Source organism: Pistacia vera, unplaced genomic scaffold (genome assembly GCF_008641045.1).
Source record: "Pistacia vera cultivar Batoury unplaced genomic scaffold, PisVer_v2 Contig208, whole genome shotgun sequence".
In the NCBI taxonomy this organism is placed as follows: domain Eukaryota; kingdom Viridiplantae; phylum Streptophyta; class Magnoliopsida; order Sapindales; family Anacardiaceae; genus Pistacia; species Pistacia vera.
The window spans coordinates 53,489-71,625 of NW_022196011.1; the positions used below are offsets into that span (position 1 = coordinate 53,489).

The 18,137-nt window shown below is 33.5% G+C and overlaps 1 protein-coding gene across 2 annotated transcripts; it reads left to right on the plus strand.

Moving 5' to 3' along the window:
• The first annotated feature begins 2,994 nt into the window (after positions 1-2,994).
• Positions 2,995-13,441, plus strand: LOC116129115 (aspartic proteinase-like protein 2). Of its 2 annotated transcripts, XM_031414868.1 has the most exons (10): positions 2,995-3,330; positions 3,415-3,544; positions 3,670-3,917; positions 4,305-4,532; positions 5,122-5,284; positions 5,365-5,438; positions 6,333-6,420; positions 8,226-8,301; positions 10,659-10,730; positions 12,942-13,440. In XM_031414868.1, exons 1-10 carry the CDS (start codon positions 3,086-3,088, stop codon positions 13,094-13,096), a joined length of 1,479 nt encoding a protein of 492 aa, XP_031270728.1. In that variant the 5' UTR covers positions 2,995-3,085; the 3' UTR covers positions 13,097-13,440. The 2 variants fall into 2 exon arrangements, with proteins under 2 accessions (XP_031270728.1, XP_031270729.1); XM_031414869.1 differs by lacking the exons at positions 5,122-5,284; positions 5,365-5,438 and having other exon boundaries at positions 12,942-13,441.
• Positions 13,442-18,137: the final 4,696 nt, after the last annotated feature.

Below are 18,137 nucleotides of genomic sequence, written 5' to 3' on the forward strand. Positions count from 1 at the left end.
GTCGTTAGAAATCTTTGTAGAGCTAAGAGTCAACATTGAGCTAGTATTTTATGGAACTTATAACTCTTAAGGCATTAGGACCCTTTGTGGAGTTTAAGGTTGGATGAGCTCATGACCTTTGGCTAGCTCGCCTTGCATTTGAGCTCAGCCTGTCACAGAGATCCAACTCTCTAGGCAACCGAGGTCATGAAGTGGCTTCGTAGAGTAACTCAACTCGTGGAGTGTGAACACACTTGTAGAAAGGACCGACTACTTATAGATTGGATTAGCTCGTGGAGCGAACACTTCTTAAAAGGACTTCAACGTGAAACCAACCAGATTCAGGTTAAGATAGTTTTAAAGGAGCAATCGGAGTTAAACCAAGGCTCTGGTCCGTAATGACGGTGTAGGCCAATTGAAGTTGGGTCAAGGTACTAGGCCGTATAATGATTATAATGTTACTAGGCCGTCAGAGGTCTAGTGTGATTTTTTACCCATACAAAATACATTTGTAAGATCTCAATTCTATTCTAATTAAATATGAGCCATTACATTTGGGTTGGAGTCCAAATAATCAATTATTTGATTTATTTAATTAGTCTAATTGGGCAATCCAGAGCGCGTTTAGTATTGTTGTAGCTTAAGAGCAAAAAAAGTGTTTAGTCAACTTTTAAAATAAATTAAGTTTTAAGTTGATTATAAGTTAATTAGTAGTTTTTTTTTTTTTTTTTTTTTTTTTTTAAGATTCCAACAGTTAGTACGGATAGCTTTTAAAAATCAGATTATTTTTAAAGCTAATTTTACATTGTAAAATGACAAATATACTCATGTGTAATTCCTCAAATTACAAAATTAATTTAATAAGCATTTAATTTATTAAATAAATAATTTCATAAATTTATTTTTAAATTTAAAAAATTAAATAGGAGTGGTTCAACGCTGGTCAAAGGTGGCGCATTAGTGTCACATCCAATCCTAATGAGATCGAAACTTTTTATCTGTGATATCGATTTTGGCCGCAAAAGGCAGTCGAATCTTTTGCCTTTTTCTAGGACTAAAATCAACATTGGAATCCTTTTGATCAGTTTTTTAAAAGGATTCCAAAAGCTAGTACAATTAGCTTTCAAAAATTAGATTATTTTTAAAGCTAATTTGACATTATAAAATGACAAATATACCCATACGTAATTCCTCAAATTACAAAATTAATTTAAATAAGCATTTAATTTATTAAATAAATAATTTCATGATTTTATTTATAAATTAAAAAAAAAATTGAATAATAGTGATTCGACATTGGTCAAAGCTGGCGCATTAGTGTCACATCCAGTCTTGATGGGATCGAAACTTTTGATCTGTGACGTCGATTTTGGTCGCAGAAGGTAGCCGAATCTTTCGCCTTTTTCTACAACTAAAATTAACTTCGAAATCCGATGATTTTGATATATCAGTGTCTGTCGATTCTAGTAAGACCGATTGTGGCACTAACACGTCACCTTTGATGGGGACTTTGACAACAAGTCAACCATCGTCGACTGATGGTTGACTTTCATAGACCGATGCCAACCATTCAACTATATTTTTGAATTTTTTAAATGATCAATTTGAATAATTTATTTAATATTTATTAAATACTTTTATAAAATGAAAATTATAATTATAAAAATTATTATATGAAATAAAGTGTCTTTTTAGTTCATTATAAATGCAACAGTAATTTCAAAATCTAAAAAATTAATTAAACTGAGTAATCCCAAATAGACCTGGCAAAACACTACCCGTACCCACGGGTAAACGGGTATCCGTACCCAACGGACGGGTACGGATAGACCATCATTCAACCTGTAAAAACTGACCTGTACCCAGTCTGCCCATGAAAATAACGGGCGGACCGGGTGATACCCACGGGCACCCGCATTTTACTTTTAAAAAAATTCAAAAACCGAAAAACATTTCTCTCTCATGCTGCTCAACCATCACCCATCATTACTCATTAAACTCCACGACACCCTTCTTTTTCTCTCTCTTTCTTCGTTAATGCCTCTGCGAGTTTCGTCATCTTCCATTAAACTCCACCAGTCCACCTCTCTTTTTCTCTCTCTTTCTTCATCAATCCTCCTTCTTTCTTACAGCTCCTAGCCCACGCACAATTTTTCAGCCATCTCTGATCTCTGTCACACAACATGCAACCATCTCTCCAGTCGGCAGTCGCCCATTTCGCCATTTCTCCTTCACGCAGCCATCCTGCACACCGACGCCCAGCCATTTCTCTTAATCACAAAATTTCGAGTTCTCTTGCTGCCGTCTCTGATCTCTCTCATGCAGCCACCTCACCCAAAACCAGAACCCTCACGCCCAATCTAAAACCTGCAAAACCCAATATTTGACACCAAACCAAAATTTACGGCAGTGAGTTCTAGGGTTTTGTTTTTTTTGTTTCGGTTAGTTCAATTTTGTTTATTGAAATGTGGGAGACCATTCAGAATTGGATGAGTTTTACTATTATGAGATTATCGCTTGTGGGATGCTTTTATTATTTGTTGATTTGAAGTTTTTTCTTATCGGTTATGTATATCTATTGCCCATTTAGGAATAATTTATTAAATTATTGTATATTTTAGTTGGTCTTGTTGAATTAATGTTTATGCTGCTAAATTTGATAATTGAGAAAAAACAAAAATCATTTTATGTGGGTAACCCGCGGGTTGACACGTGCCCGTACGGGTGGGTGCGGGTCATGCATATGGGTATCCGTACAAAAAAAATTAGTCGTGGACCCGTGCTCGTTTCACTCATGACCCATTGTTACCCGGCTTGTACTCATCCGACCCACCCGTTTGCAAGGTCTAATCCCAAAGTAGCCTTTAACCCTCTAATCGAATAATGAAGGTAGGACGAATCGACGAAGAGATATAATTGATACAGTTTTAAAATTCAAGGGTTATTTTGTGAAATTTTTTTTTTGCAAAAAATATCATCTGGACAGAATTTTAAGAAGGGTGTGAAGTGTGTGGACCCCGACTGAAGACTGACAATCTAATTCTTTCTGCCAAAAACAAAAACAAAATTAAAAATAAGCAAAGCAAAAGCCATAATATGATGATTGATGAATAACAATAAGATGATGATGATGATGCCTTTAACCAAAGGCTTATTAATCTTGGCAGTTTCATTGGCGCTTACTTTCGCAACTATCTCTGCAAGTCACGGAGTCTTCAGCGTCAAGTACAGATACGCTGGCCGTGAACCCTCACTCACTCTCCTCAAACAACACGACTCTCGCCGCCAGCTCCGAATTCTCGCCGGCGTCGATCTTCCTTTGGGCGGTACCAGTCGCCCCGATGGCGTCGGGTATTTTTTTTCTTCTATTTTTCAACTTTTTTTTATTTTTAACTTTTTTATTATTTTATTTTTAATTTTATATTTTAACTGTAGGCTTTATTATGCTAAAATTGGAATTGGAACACCTTCAAAGGACTATTATGTTCAAGTTGATACAGGAAGTGACATTATGTGGGTTAATTGCATTGAATGCAAAGAATGTCCCAGAAGAAGCTCTCTTGGTGTATGCTGCTTCTTCTCTCTCTCTCTCTCTCTCTCTCTTTTTTTTTTTTTTTAATATAATTTATTTGTTTTGTCTTCATTATTGAGATCATAAAATATTGTATTTTACTGTTTGTGTTTTACCAGATTGAGCTTACTCTGTATGATATAAAGGAGTCTTCCACTGGGAAGTTGGTTTCATGTGATGAGGAATTTTGCTATGAGATGTATTCAGGTTCATTAACTGGCTGTATGGCTAATGTGTCTTGTCCTTATCTTGAGCTATATGGAGATGGAAGCTCAACCGCTGGGTACTTTGTATCGGACGTTGTACAGTATGATCGAGTTTCGGGAGATCTCCAAACTACAGCTACTAATGGAAGCATTATATTTGGGTGTGTTGTTCTTCTGCTTTTTTTTTTTTTTCTTTTTTCTTAATCTCTATAATTGTGTGAACATTTGTATTTCCAGTATTTTTTTTTTTTTTTTCTTTTTTCTTAATCTCTATAATTGTGTGAACATTTGTATTTCCAGTACAATACAAGATATTTACTTGAATGCACAATGACATAGATTAAGGAAAAGATCACATTAGTTTTTCTGTTGCTGTTTAATAGTTGGAGTATTGCTGTTGGTTTTGACCTTGAGTTATATGCATTCTGTAACTCTGCTTCTAAGATTGTCAGTATTATGAGAATTTAAAATCTCATAGTTAATTGATGATGCATGTATGTATCTAGATATCTGAGACTAATGATTTCCTTTTTCATATCTGTTTAAAGTTGTGGTGCTAGACAATCTGGGGATCTAGATTCATCTAATGAAGAAGCACTTGATGGAATACTTGGCTTTGGAAAATCTAATTCATCGTTGATTTCCCAACTGTCTTCATCTGGAAGGGTGAGAAAGATGTTTGCTCACTGCTTAGATGGAATAAATGGAGGTGGTATCTTTGCTATTGGGCATGTTGTCCAACCAGTAGTTAACATGACTCCATTAATACCGAATCAGTGAGTGTTGTCTTCAGTGAAAAATACTATTCTTTTTGCTTTGATTGTTCATATTTAGGACTTCTAAGTTATTTTTGTATTATTAAGTTTGTTGATCAGATTCAGTTTTGTTTTCAACATAATAGGTTCTGCAATTCTAATTGTTCATTTGGATGAAAATGGTCACATGGTTTTTTACAATCTGTCGTTCTTATTTGGGATGAAAGATCGTTTTCCCTTTGGAAAAAGAAGAATTCCTTCTAAGAGGCTTTATCAATAAAACAAGACTCGTAGATGACATAGAAATATTAATTTTCAACTCTGTTGTTATCATGATCTGTTACTAACTACGGTTGCATGCTCCAACAATAAAGATTGATTTTATGATGTCATGCTAGAATAGGATTGCTCATATATGGTCTTGGTTTCTTGAGAATGGCAGAACCTTCTTTTCTGGTATGTCCATTCTCATATTTCTGGTGCTATGTGTTATTCACTATTTCTACTTTGTAGATCATTCATTGTTCGGCATTAGATTTTCTTCTTAGTCTAAATTTTAGGGCATGAAATGCCATCTATTAAGCTGTATCTTGTGATAAAACTGTTTTAGGCCACATTACAGCATCAATATGACGGCAGTTCAAGTTGGTCTTCATTTCCTAAATCTTACAACTGATGTGTTTGGAGTAGGAGACAGAAAAGGGACAATAATAGATAGTGGCACAACCTTGGCCTATCTTCCGCAAATGATTTACGAGCCATTAATAAGTAACGTATGTGATATAAAGGTTATGATACTTTGGAGAATGTCACTGGGAAATACCTGCTTACATGTTCTATATTTCATTTATAGATAATCTCTCAGCAGCCCGATTTGAAAGTCCATACGGTTCATGATGAGTATACATGCTTTCAATATTCTGAAAGGTATGGTGAGTTATATGTAGGATATTTTTAATATGAAACCTATAAAATTTTAGCTCTGAGGAACTCTATCTTTATGTCATATTCTGAAAGTATACTCCTGGAAAATGTGAATGTATATTTTATTTCCTGTCATTTTGATTGTGTCAATCATCTTAGGATATCTTTCTGGAAATTATGTCCATGGAAAAATGTGAATGTATATTTTATTTTTTATCATTTTGATTGTGTCAATTATCTAAGGATATGTTGGGCACCAGACATAACTTGGGACTTATTCAGTGATTCATGTTCTATTCTTAATATTTGTTCTGTACTTTGTTGGTGTTAAGTGAAATGGTTATATGTTTAATTGTCAATCTTTCTTTCTATTGACCAATGCTATTAAGTTAAATGGTAAATTTCTTGCTTAAGAAGGACAAGGAAAGCATTTCTGTGTGACTCTAGCATGGAATATTTGATTATATTTCTCAAAGAGAAGACAAATTTTTTAAGATAGAATTACTGTAATTGGACACTCTTTTTTTATTACTTACTACTTGTTTCATGTTGAACAGGTTTGTGTTTAAATATCTTCAGGTTCAATGGTTAAATGTGTTTAAAATACTTCAGTAGAAAATATGCTAAACTAAATGGCTGGTATTTTATTTTTCTGATAGAGATGTTAATTTTATCATCTTGCTAGTGATGCTGTTCGAGTTCATTAATTACTGATTCTGAATCCATGTTCTTTGTTACTTTTTATCCTATTTCTATTTGGCTTGATATATTTGGATGTATCACTGGTGAACTGATTATAAATTACAATGACATTGTATTATCTATTTTCAATATAAATTCCATGTATTGGGTCACAGTAGTTTAACTTGTATACATTTCTTCCTTTCTCCTTTGCAGTGTTGATGAGGCATTTCCAAATGTTACTTTCCATTTTGAAAATTCTGTTTTTCTGAAGGTTTATCCACACGAGTACCTATTTCCCTTTGTAAGTCTTGAGCTATGGAAATTTATATAGTACCTTTTTGTTGATATGTTGTATAATTGTATTTTAGCTTGCATGCTGTCTGTCTCTTGAATATCGTGCAATAAAACATTTTATCAATCTTATTCTTGTGAATAACTCCAACCTTTCGATATTTTGTAAGTCATCATGGCAATGACTTTTCTTGGTGGTTAAGTTGTGTGTTTGAATATGAAAACTTCTTAATTAAATGTCAAAGCTTCATATATTTTCAGATATTCCTCACAAAATTTACGTAAGGATTCTGCACAAAAGATGATTAAGTACGAGGATAGAACTTTTCAGCGAAACAAAGTTGCAAACTTCAATTGCTTAGTGTAGTTGCCTTCTAGTTGGATGTAGTGCCAAATATTTTTTAGTTAGTGCCATGAATATATTGACATGTGAGTGTTGTTTCTTTCCTGGCTATTAATCTTTTCCCTTAATGCAACCTATTTCCCTCCCTTGCACTTCAGATTATTTGTTGCAAAGATAAGGCGCTAAAATAGGGGTACATGAATGGTTTCAAAGCATGAATTGATAGACTTTAAGTATGATCATATTATTATTATTTTGGGAGAAGAATAGAGGAAAATAGACTTTAGTTGTTCCAAAAAATATTTTGGATCTGCTCCATCATCGACCTTTTCGAGCTGTCCATGTTGTTCAATAGTCCAACTAATTTGTGGAGTTGAGTGGTCCTCCATTCTGGGCAATAGCCCAAGGATTTTTTTAATTTATTTCAAATATACTTATAATGATTTCTGTCAGGTCTTGTTATGTTTTGCTAGCAAGGTCATCCATACTGTTACAGTGCCCATTTTGGTTTTATCATCAGAACACCAGATTATTCATAAGTTCAGAGGGATGATTACTCACTGTAGTTTGTAGATAGTTGGTAAGAACTTGTCCATGTACTTTATCTACATCTTGGATTTAAGCCAGCTTGAAATTTGAAGACCCATTCTCTTTAAACCCACAATTCTGGGAAGTTGACAAGAAGAGAGCCCGGGTTAAGTTGTGGCTCCATTGAGTTAATCAAGACATTGCCATAACATTGTGATCGTTGCAGAAATTTGTCCATTCAATTTATGTGTGATAATCTTAATGACGGACTGTCTGAAACACCCTTAAAATGTGATTGACGGGGGGGTAGGCTAGAGCTAATGTCCTGAGTGACTTCGGGCATGCTTTCATAAAATAATTGATTAAACTCAGAGAAATATCAAACTCCTCTGTCAGCAATGAAGGCTAGCCAAGATAGTGCAGAGCCAAACCTGTGATTTATGCTGAAAAAGGAAACTGAGAGAATACCGTCAACCAGAAAACCAGAGCACAGTGGCAAAGGAAAATATATTAAAATAAAACCAGAAAACATCATTGGCCAAAGGTAGAAGACATCAAAAACACAGAGAAGCTTCTGGCCAACCAGAGAACGCTTGAAAAATAATACACAGCCTCTGGTGACAAGATACTGAGAACCTCTAACTGGCCTTTGACACCATGTGCCCTTCTGAGAATAGGTTTCTATTTCCTTAAGAAAATTTTACAAAACAGGATTCCTAGATACAATCCAGGAAATCAAGGGGAAAAATCTGTACAGAAATGAGGAAATAGATGAACTAGGAAACTATCTAAATACTAGTTAACCTAGAATCAAGAAATTAAATCAAATTTGTTGGTTGACTTTCACATTTTGTTGTAGTTTTGTTTTTGCACTGGCCATTCCTTAACTTATATGCTTCTCGATATAAATGAATAATCTCATTCAATAATGTGGGGTTTTGCAGGAGGGCTTGTGGTGTATAGGTTGGCAAAACAGTGGAATGCAATCTAGGGACAGGAAGAACATGACACTTCTGGGAGGTATACTGCAGAACTTGTATATATTGCTGTTAAGCTCAAGCTGTATAATCATTTTCTGAGTAATCACTGTTGTATTTATCTTGATGCATTTTATTTAGTACATAAACCTTTAACTTCAACCTCGCCAGAAATCCTTTGTTTTAGCATAATCCCAAGTCTCTTACGGACAGTAGGTGCACTTGTTTTCATCATTCAGAAGCACATCATAATTAAATCCTCATCAACGTCAATATGTTACTTGTCACTGCCTTTTCCTGCATTTTTATTGGCATCCAACTAGAGCCATTACAGTTTAACATGTGTACATTTGTAAGCTTTTGATGCATATACAATTTGAAGGGCAGTGGAAGGAGAAAGAAAAAGAAAAAATTGATTCTCTTGGTTGCATGTTCGTAGGATGATTTGTGCACTTATTCTCATAAATTTTTATCTGTTTTAATTTCCTTGCCCTGATTAAGTTCCTATTCAATCTAATGCTGCCACTTAATCAGGTGTACCAGAAATTAATTTATGGATAGACTGAACTAAAATTCGACATGCCTCATAATTATGAAAGAATTTTATTAGTGTGAAAAGAAAGATACAGTCTGAATTTAATGAATCTTATTGATAGTCAATATGTTATTTAAATCAAAATCCAAAGTATCCAAATTTATCATTGACAGTTGGTAATTATTTTGATCATACCTGTGAGGATTACTTCACATACGATGATGTTAACGCTATAAGCAACTTAAAACTCTTAATTGAATTACGGAATAATGTGATAAACTAAACATCAAAATTAGTAATTTTGAGATAGAGACTTTGTATGTATATATAGTATTATTGAAATTTTATATAATTAATAACAAATAGGTGTTTTAGTAATTAGGGAGTTAAAATGTTTATTAGGATTTGATCAATTGTATAAGTTTTGATCAATTGGGACAAAATCAAATGGATTGTGAGTTTTGACATGATTAGCATTGAATGGTTTCCTTTTATTTTTTGTCTTATTTTATGCGGAGTGCTACAAATTAAACCTTTTAATGTTTTAAATTATTCATTTATGTGATGGAATTATATGCTATTTAGAAAAGGGGGACACTCGGAAAATATGAGTATTTAGTAATTTTTCTACATAAACTACATTTTCTTTTTGAAATTTGGGCTAGCAGTTCCATTGCCTTTCCCATGTTAAGCTCATTAGTATTGCTTTGCTTGTTGTGAACTTGTTTCATAATAGCTCTACACTGTATAATAAAAAGCACAGCTTCCCTTAAAGCTCTTCAGAATTTTCTACCGTGCCTTAGTATGTATTTACAGTTCCACAACAGTCTCAATGTCTAGCTATGGGGAAATGATATATCATGAAGATGGATAAAATAATTGTCATGACTTTTTCTAGAAATTAATATTAAGTTAATATTTTAATGCTTTGCTAAGTTCCTGAACCCTGGACAATGCAATCACCACCTAGAAACATGTTAAAGATTCTTAGGGTCCGTTTGGTTGTTTATTTTGGATAAGATTTTGGGAATAGTATTGGGTAGTTGAATAGGGTGATTATTGCGAGGTAAAATTTAAAAATTAAAAAAAAAACTCCTTAGGTTTGCTAATTTAACTAAACACCCCAATATATAAAAATTTTGTAAAATGACAAAAACACTCCCACCCACCCACAGTGCCAGATTCCAGCCACCATCGCTGAAATCTGGTCGGAATTTGGCGTTATGACGCAGATCGGTTGGATCTGGCCGGTGCGTCGATTTGGCCTTTTCCGGCTAGATTTACGGCCAGATCTGGCCGTTGACGGCCGCAAAATGCCAGATCTGGGCGTCGGGGACGGCCAAAGATATGGTCGTCTTTGACCGTCAACGACGGCTAGATCAACTAATTACCGGCCAGTTTTGGTCGTTTTTACGCCATTGTGACAGATTCTGGCCACCACTGACGGTGGTTGCCGGAATCTGGCAACTATGGATGGGTGGGGGTGTTTTTGTTAATTTTTAAACTTTTTTTTCTGGGGGTGTTTAATTAAATTAATAAACCTAAGGGTCTAAAAGAATTAAATAAAATATATGAGTATTTCCTAAATAATGAAACAAACAGTTATTTTGGGAATAGGGTAGGAAATAAAGAACCAAACGGACCCTTAGATTCTGGAGTCATAATGAATCATTCTTAAGCAATTGACTGCTGACTGGAATTTTTTGAGTATGAGTTATAATTCTCAAATGCTAGTTGACCTGATAAATAATAATTTTTCTGCAGCCATAAAATAGGTGATTTGTTATTTTTGAAAAAAGAAAAAGAAAAGAAAAGTATTTTGTGACTGCCTTCCACTCCTTATTCTGTTGTTCTTTTCCTTGCAGATTTAGTGCTGTCAAATAAGCTAGTTCTTTATGATCTTGAAAATCAGGTTATTGGATGGACTGAATATAATTGTGAGTATTATATTATTTCTTATTATAATTCCTTTTTCAGTATTTTGGTTCATTTCAATATTGCAAGTTGCATCAGTCTCAAGAGTTATTTTTCATTGCTTTTATGTTTGTATTGTTAATATTATTTGTAGTATGTAAGTTTGTGTCGTATTCTTGTGCTGTGTATATCAAATTGTTGTAATAATCTAGTTGAGCACTGTTATTCTTTCATGCTACTGTGCATTTTAAATCAAAGGGAAAACACTGAAACTTTCTGTGATTCTCAGGCACAGAGAAACGTAAGGAAATTTTTCTTAAAAATTCTTGTTCATCATGATACAATATAGTCAAGGATAGATGATTCAAGTATGATGCTTGATAGAATTAATATATAAAATACCTGTAGCTAATACTCAAATCTGCTGAAACTAAAACAACAGTGACCCTTTTAGAAAATAATACATTGTCCTTGAATTTCCTCTAATTACTGTTCACGTTGTAAAATCACAAATGTTATGGGTCACATGGCTAAAACCTTTTCAATCTTGATAAATGAAATAACTCTTATCTTTAGAACAGTTTTCAAAGCACTTATGAATCTTCTCTCCAATATACTCACTATCTGAGTTACATTTGCTTTCGGAGTAAGAGTTTAAGTCAAGCCATATTTTTATAAAGGAAAAAGGATATAAAATTTATATTGTATGATAGCAAGAACAGATTGATGTTATGAAAGTGCTTTGAAGAGTCCCCTGGTCGAGTAATAGATAATATAAGAAATGCTACTTGTCTCTTCTTCATCTAAAGAGAACTATATTTGGTTAATGTGATTTTTGGTCAATTTCCTAGTTACAAGCCTTTACATGATCATAGCTATAGTTCTTTCCCGAATATCATAGTTATAGCCTCTACAAACCCTTTTTTTCTTCTAATATATGCTGTTTTAGTAGCCAAAGAGGTGGTGTAGTGTATAATTATGAAGAGGGGATTGTTGTAAAAGTATATTTGGAAAAAAGCCTATGGCCATGCCAATTGGAAGTTTCTATTTCCTCCTTAAGGCCAAAGGCTTTTGGAAGAAATGGAGAAGTTGAGACCGGGTTTTTTTTTACCATCCACTAATTTTTCCAATTTTATAAATGGTTGTTTGAGAAAACATCTCCGGACATACAGAGGAATACACGAAGGAGATCCTCTTTTTCAGTTTCTTTTAAATTTTTTGGTGGTGGATTGAGTAGATTAAATGATGAAGAAGTTGAAGCTAAGCTGAAATTTTAGAGTTTCATAGTGGGATTAATTCATTGGAGGAGAATTGGCAATTAAATTTGGCTCATCTGTTGGCCTCACAAATATATTGGTCTTACAATGCTCGTGGATTTTGCTTGAGTAATATTTTATCTGAATTAGTTTTGCTATATTAGATAGAGTTAATGACTGTAATCCCCTTGAAGTATGATACAATAACAAAAGTTCTCTTGAGGTTTTTCGAAATAATAGAAATTCCCCTGCGGTTAATGAGATGTTAAAATTTATACTGGTATGAGTTAGTAAAGATTATCAAATTGCTCTCCTACCATCTATTTTAACACCTAAAACTCAATGGTAAAGAGATTTCTGCTATTTCCGAAGCCGCAGGGAAAATTTTGTTATTATGTTATACCTTCGGGGATTAATGTTAGAGTAATGTTATGTGTACTAACCAATTTGTACTAATCTAAGTACTAACATTGAAAATTTGAATTTTTTTTTTGGAGGGAATTTCAAATTTTTAATGTTAATACTTGGATTGGTATAAATTGGTTAGTGCACATAGTTTTATTCTTAATGTTATTAACTCTATTATATAGTTATTAATAGGACAAAACCCATAAACAACACATTGGCTTTCAAGTGGAGAAATAAATCCAATGCACACAGCATAATTATTAAAAATTAAAGATCCATATTTAAGTGATTATGTTAATAATTTGGAGAAATATCTCATTTGCACTTGTTCCTTTTTGTTTAATAATTTCTTCATAATGGCAAGGAATTTTCTCAAAAGCAAAAATGGGAAAAATAAAAAAAAAAGTGTATGCAGTTTTTTGTGGCCGTGTTCATAGATCAAAGTTTTGGAATGGAAAGAATACTGTGTTCAAAGATTTCCTCAAATTATACTACTAATTGAAATGTTCATGCTGTATAAATGCTGGATCTTCTCCTTCCCTTCTGTGACCTCTAAATGGTTTATTTCAGGCTCTTCAAGCATTAAAGTGAAGGATGAACGGACAGGAACAGTACATTTGATTGGCTCCCACTATCTTTCTTCTGATTCCATTTTAAATAGCCAACGGGGTACAATCTTATTATTATTAACTATGCTGCTGCACTTACTAATAGACCAAATATAATGCAAGATATCAGGAGTCAACTCAGAGTAAAGAAAAAGTTGAATATAAAAGAAGATGCAATTTCAAGGGGTTAATTGATGAAATAGTGCATTAAGTAATTCGTCAGTTGTGTATATAGGTTCATGCCTAACAAAACAAGCTAGGATGAACTTGTACTAGACATTCACTGTGAGCTTAATTTTTTGTTCCTGTATTGATCCAGTGAACATTTACAAAAGATTACAACCAGCTTCCTCTTTTAGTGTACTTGGTTTTAGATTTTCATTTCAATTTTTGCTTAGGTACTGGTGGAAGTGTAATTAATTTTTTATTACATTGAATGAATATGTACATCTATTTATACACGTTATATTCTATGGCCCTTTTATTTTTTGTTTTTCGTGTGTGTGGGTGTTCTAGGGCTAAACCAGAGTTACCTAGGACTTATGAGAATTTGGAATTTCCTGTTATATAAGCACCCAAAAGCTTGAGAGAATGGGATAGGCTGTTTCATAACCTTTGCTAGTAGGGGTGTATACAAGCTGAGCCGAGCCGAGTATCTGGACACTCGAGCTTGGTTTGTGATGAATAGTGTCGAGCTCGAGTTCGAGCCGAGCTCGTTCGAGCTTGAGTATGGGTGGATACTCGAGCTCGAGCTTCGAGTTTATTGTGAGAAGGGGGCTGTTTGTCATTTTAAAAACTTGAAAATAAAAAAAACTTACAATTTGGCCCTTCGAGCACAATGAGACTCGTGAGCCTATCGAGGCAAGCTTCACTCTGATCGAACTCGGCTTGATCCCTTAAACGAGCCACTCGAGCTCGAGCTCGACTCCAAGTCAATCGAGTCGAACCTGAGCTTTTCACGAGTCGAGCTCGAGTAGTTGGCGAATTGCTCAGCTCGCTTCTCATCCCTTACTTGCTAGTGGTCTAAAGCCAAACCAAATGGGAGCAATCAATCATGGAACACAATAAATTAGGTTATGACACCTTATTAGGTATAAGCATACTATAATAAGTTTGTCAAGAAAAAGCTATGTTTGATACCTTATTAGACATCTCCTAGAGCAACACTTATGTTATTTGGTGGAATCTGGAATCCAAATATGCTATGTGACCATGTGAATGTAGACAGATTAACTATTGGCTTTTGATATCACTTCTTAATAGTGGGAAGTAGATGTATCAAGAAGACTACATGAAAAGACCTTATTTGTTTGAATTAGATATCACCAATGTATACAGAAGTGTAAGCTAGTGGATTTTGCTTGCACCAGGGTTGGTGGTTTTGTTTACATTTGGGGGTGGGGATAAGGGTAAATTTTTAGATAAGAAGATAATAATCAGAAAATTTTTACATGTGAATCATTTATTTTGTTCACTATCCTCCCAATGTAGAATGTCACCACTTATAATTTGACCTTAAATATATGAATATCTCAAATTCGACAAAGAGCATATATGACAGTGATACATATATTCATGATTGCTGGATATGTACCGATGTGTGTGTATATTTATGTTGTCTTAGATGCAGTTGATTTGTTTTCAGATTGTAACATTTTCTTTTTTTATTAACTTAAATGAATTAACTGTGCTAGCATATCTGTCATCTTTACTTTAAGTGAGAGTGATTCCCTTCAATATGATCAGAACATAACACATAAACCCTTATCATTTTCAGGCATCTATATTCCTGTTTACTATTATGTGTAATCTTAATATTTTAATTTCCCAATGGAGTTGAGAATTTTGATTGAATATGTTTCCATGACTACAACTTTTAGTTTGAACTTTGGATTCAAACTTTTGGTGTTTCAATATTGAATGCATATCTAGCCTTTGTGCCTGATATTAATTCAATTCAATTCACTTGGCAATGACAAATCTCTCACCATGGAAAAAGAAATTGAAAGTCTGTAGACAAATTTTATCATGATGGTTTTTCCAGAGCATTTTTGCACTCTATAATTAATTTACAGTATAATTTGGTTAGGGCTCTTATTCGAGAGTAGTCAGTAGGTCATTATTATATATATATATACACACACTTTTCTTTCAAATGAATGGTAAGTTCCTGATAGTTATAGTAAAATATTGACTGCTATCGGTTTTATAAGTTACTACAAAGCTGCCTGACCATTTGTGTAAAATCTATATGTGGCATTTATATAATTGATTACAGGTTTTGCTTACTTGTCCTCTAGGGCATGCATCATTCCGAGGGTGACTCACTCATAGGAACATAATTCATTATCATTCAGCCTTGCCTTGTAAATGTTTCTAATCTGGTATGGGAGGAGGATCAGCTGGATTTCTAGAATTACTTACCTTACCTAGAACTTGTCCAGGGTGAAAATTTTCCTTAAACATCAAATCATCTTTACCTGGAATCTCATGAATGAGCTATGCGGTGCACACAATCCTGCTTTGAGTATCAACCAAGTTGTTGCTAACAAGATGACTAAAACAGTGTTATTCACCAAAGATGTGTTCTGTATTCACTTTTTTGAATGTCATTGTTATTTTGAAATTTTATTTTCTTCTGGTTGATTGATTGTAGAGAAGCCAAACTTGTTGAAACTTGATGACTAAACTTGACAGCCATGATTCTTTTAGGGGAGGCCCTGCTAAGAGTAAGGAATGATGAAAATTATTTTACTCCACATCCTCTGTTATTTCCTTTTTCATGGATAAAAGAACTAAGAAAATGATGTATATATTAAGCAGAAGGAAAGATTACATGGCTTACCTCACTGCAGTGTATACAAAAATTATCTGTAGCTCTTGACTGATTATTAAATGAATAATGTTATACCTACAATTGAGTCATACAATCAGGCATACAAACAGACAAAAATTTCGCAAAATTCATGTAAAATGATTACTATGTCCTATGTTTTTTACTTATTTGTATGTCTGGTAATATTACTCAATTGTAAGCATAGCATTATTTTTACCAAATTTTGTTGTGACCATGCACACAAATAAGTTTATTAGGGAGAGTGAACATGATTCAAAAGCTTTTTATGAGATCCAAGAAAAATATTTTATTCTGTTCATTGTAGCAAAATAAATTAGCAACTAAAAATGTTGTATGAACAATTTAGGGTATCAGAGGTTATCCTAGAATTAAATTGCATTGGTATAATCATATTTTTTATATTTTAATGAGTTTAAGTTGTGCTCTTAAGGATTAGTTTTAAAATATATTTTATTTTTAATTTTAACTTTCCCTTAAAGGTCATTGAATGCATTAGTGTCGTGGAGGTAAGAGCATGTTAGCACATTCTTGGGAGTCACTCACTAACCATTCTTTTATATATTTTGGAAAGAATTGCTAAAACATAATATCTTTATCAGTTTCGACATCAGTAGTAATTGTATTTATTATCATCTTTATATATTAGGTAAATTTTGAGAATTCTATTATTTTTAATGATTGAAAAAAGAAATCCTCTTGTGAGTAGTCTATTCGATTGAATTGTTTTAAAAATCTGAGTGTTGTGGAAATTGATAAATATGGCCATTTTTTAGGGGTTAATTCACCAAATTAACTGCTTAAATGTGCTCTCTACATTTGACCACCAAATTAGATTGATGGTCAAAATAGCCTGACCTCCTCTCTTATTTTTCATTTACAATTATCAGTCCTATCCAGTAACTTTAACAATTTGTAGTGGGATAGATCTCATCTCTTAAAGATTAGTACTGATTATTCATTTCTTTTTTATTGTATTTAATGGATTGTAGGTAGCAAATATACATTTCATAGTTTAGGAAACCTAAAGTTCTTAGATTTGGTGCAATGTTGTTGGCATTTTAGATTGTGAAATACATGAAAAATAACATATTTGGTTGTCGATGTGGTTTTGTACCTAGCATGATGACATATAGTGCATATTTAGTTAAAAATTTAGGTTCTAAATCATAACAGAAACAATTCTATACCTAGTTGAAAGAAAAGATTTTCACCACCTTTTATCAATCTTTATTTTATTTTATTTTTTCATTTTTCTGTTTCCCTTGATTTATTTTGAATTATTTGTTCTGCCTTTTTTTAATTATTGTAATAAATTGTTAGTATAGAAATTTCCTGGTTAGGCAATAGTAGAACTTTGGAGAATCACACAAGAAAAAAACTCTGTTAAGTGAAAAAAGATTCAAGAAGATGTGTGGATTTCACAACCTCCATTGTTTTATGGGACAGAATATGGTTATCGGAATGGTTGTATGAGAGAGGCTTTATATAGTGTTTAGGATGGTAATAAATCAGTTGATAATCCAAGAAACGAAACGAATAAATTGTGATAATATTTGTTGGATAGATATTTTATTACCAGGATATACCGCTCATCAGTTTCCTTTGCATGTCCTGGTTTTACATGATCCTAGTCATTCTTGGTATATATATTCTATGCAAACCATTCATATGAATTGAGATGGATTGTTTGAATTTATAGTGGACATATATACCAAAAGAGAATTCGACACTCAAAATTGTGGAGGATAGTCTCATGACTTACAACATATATGCATGAAATTGTGATTATTGTCACAATCAAAATGCAAAACCTTGGTGAGAAGGCTTGTCAAATGACTTTGCTTAGTCAAGTAATACCCATATAACCTCAAATATATTCCTTACAAATGCGTGAAACACATGCAATCTAAAACTCTTTTTTCTCTATGAATCTGTTGCCATTATTGAGACATCAATTAATACTTGAGAAGAGATGAGTATCACTCGCACTGGAAAGACCAGGTAGTGAGGTGCATGGCATATTTGTTATGAGAATAATTGAAAGAAAAAATTTGCAAAGGTGCCAATGGCAACCCACTATTTACAACACAATCATTTGATGATATCACTTTCAGGAATCTGGGATTCACTAGAGCTTGAGAAAAGTTTCCACATTCCAAGTGAATATTAATAATTGGGCACATTGGACACTTATTTTGCACTTGAGCCTTATACTTTGGAGGATTACCCAATTCCACCTGTGTCTGCGTCAATGTTGGGGCATTGCTAATGCCACTGCACTTTTCTCCCCTGCACAAACCT